The sequence below is a fragment of the Salvelinus sp. IW2-2015 genome, unplaced genomic scaffold (assembly GCF_002910315.2).
Source record: "Salvelinus sp. IW2-2015 unplaced genomic scaffold, ASM291031v2 Un_scaffold4540, whole genome shotgun sequence".
Lineage (NCBI taxonomy): Eukaryota > Metazoa > Chordata > Actinopteri > Salmoniformes > Salmonidae > Salvelinus > Salvelinus sp. IW2-2015.
This window is the reverse complement of record NW_019945810.1, coordinates 32284-34713: the sequence shown is the minus strand read 5'-3', so window position 1 is coordinate 34713 and position 2430 is coordinate 32284. Positions and strand designations below refer to the sequence as shown.

Below are 2430 nucleotides of genomic sequence, written 5' to 3'. Positions count from 1 at the left end.
GGCATCAGTTACAATGCAGAATTCAGTGTTCAGCTCCATGTCTCTGTTATCATTCCCCTCTGTGTCTGTCTGGAGGTTTTTGTACAGCCAGTCAATCAGACTCTATCACTGTGGTGGACTTTCGGTGGAGGGACCAAACTGAGTGTTGGCAGTAAGTATTCAGTTCTATATCTTGATCTCTGGTATCAAAATCTAATACMTTTTCTTAACAATATTACAACTCCCTTAAATAGAAAGTAGAAATGTATATTTATTTTTGGAGAATTTGTTTCGCATTTATTTTCCTTAGTTGTAAATTGAGTTAAATTAAAATGCCTATTCAAGATGTAATATATCAAACAAGGTTATACAGTGTGTATTCATTTGGAACAGAGATACTGTTGAAATCAGAGTGGTTTAGATAAATGTAGCTTTACAAAGAGCAAAAGCAGTGTCTCTACAGTGTCAGAGGTTTTTGTACGACCGCTGAATGAGATCGTATCACTGTGGTACACTTTTGGTGGAGGCACTAGACTGGATGTTGGAAGTAAGTTTACCTACCTCTAATTACTAATGAAMAAWWAWWWTCTGACCTTGCMTACTGTATAGATGCATCGATAATCTTATGAGACAAGAAACTAAGATTAAAAATGTAATAAATAATATGCATGATCATGAGTCACAATTTGTGTGAATAGCTGAATATACCTTTTCATTGAACCTCAAATATTAAGCTATTATTTTTTATTAAAAAACCCTGTCTCGTAAATCATATCAGTATTCATTATATTGTAATGTGTCTTTTAAGTGTATATAATTGTTGTAAGATGGTTATATTCAACTTAAATGTACTCCTTCAGCATTCAGCTGCAWAGTATTGTTTAGTTTTGCTGTCAATTTCCTATTTCCTATTTTGCTATCTTATTTGATCTCATTTGCTATTTTATATGCTATGTTATATGTTATTTGCTATCTGTTGAAAAGTCTTGTAAAGTCAGGCAGTTCTGCTGTTCATATCAATATACGTTTATTTTCAATTTGTGATAGAATGTCTTGTGAATCACACATAACTATAATTAATTAATTTAAATTAAAACTTTTAAATGTTTTAGTGAGTCTTTTAAATTAAATGTATAATATTGTTAGATGTTTACAGTCAACTGGAATTTACTTCCTCAGCACAGGCATTTTATCAACCGATTTTAAATGAATTCATCATTTAAGAATTGTTCATACATTCTGTTGAACGTTCTACACAACAATCATATTAATTAATAATGAAATGCAGTTTGATTCATAGGATTTTATTCCATTAAAATAAGGGAAGTATGCTAACATATTTCAAATTTTAAATAGTACAATTTTGTAGATAGTTAAATAAATTTTCAGTCATCTCATGTAGTTCTAATATGCTTCAGTAGCTASTCAAAGGGAAGTGAAAGAGTGACATAAAGACTGATAAACTAACTGTCTGTTTGTTTGAGGAACAGAAACCTACTGATGGACAAAGCCTTCATTTACATCTAAGATGTAAAACTACTGCATCATTATTGTCATATCAGTCTGATGATTGATTGATAGTTCCCCTYKCYYTAACTTCCYACCTGTCTYYTAGGTGATGTTCGTCCCACCTTGACAGTCCTGCCCCCCTCCAGTGTGGAGCTGCAGCAGGGCAAGGCCACTCTCATGTGCCTGGCCAACAAGGGMTTCCCCTCAGACTGGAAGCTGAGCTGGAAGGTGGACGGTAGCAGCAGCAACACCTGGGAGGTGACCGGGAGCCCCGGGGTCCTGGAGAAGGACGGCCACTACAGCTGGAGCAGCACCCTGACCCTCCCTGTCGACCAGTGGAAGAAGGTGGGCTCTGTGACCTGTGAGGCCACCCAGGGCTCCCAGTCTCCTCTCTCTGAGACACTGAGGAGAGACCAGTGTTCTGATTAATGAGTTCCCCCCTCTGACTCCACTGTTTTTACTCTGCACCTCTCCTTCTTACTGTTCCAGCAATACCAGCACACTGGTCTAATGCTGGGCTGGATCCTGTGTGGGAATCGTTCCTACTGCTGGAGCTTTTAGCATAGTGGAACAAACAACAGAATACATGTCTGATTCTGACGTCAAATAGATCTGCTCTGCTTTCATATCACATGTGTTCTGAACCTTATTACTGTAATGCTGTTGCTTCTGACATGTTGAGATAATAAAGACGTTCAATATTTTAAATGGTTTGCCTGGATATCATTATTTAATGAGTTTTACCATTAGACATTGAGATCTTGTTGATTTATTGCATTTTCATATAGAATGGTTAGCTCTCTACCCGGGAAAGTGATTATACAAGAACATTTTACACAATCAACTTCTCTCAATGAATGTTTGGCTGATTGGGCCACATTTGGTGCCAGTCAAAATGATATCTACAGTGATACTAATACTGAAGCCATGTTCTCTAGACTC

The 2430-nt window shown here is 36.9% G+C and overlaps 1 gene segment (V, D, J or C); it reads left to right on the top strand.

The window, feature by feature from the left end:
- Positions 1 to 44: 44 nt before the first annotated feature.
- On the top strand, positions 45 to 2196 carry LOC112077414 (Ig kappa-b4 chain C region-like). The segment is given in 2 exon segments: positions 45 to 151; positions 1595 to 2196. A coding segment is annotated over 1 exon segment (252 nt).
- Positions 2197 to 2430: the final 234 nt, after the last annotated feature.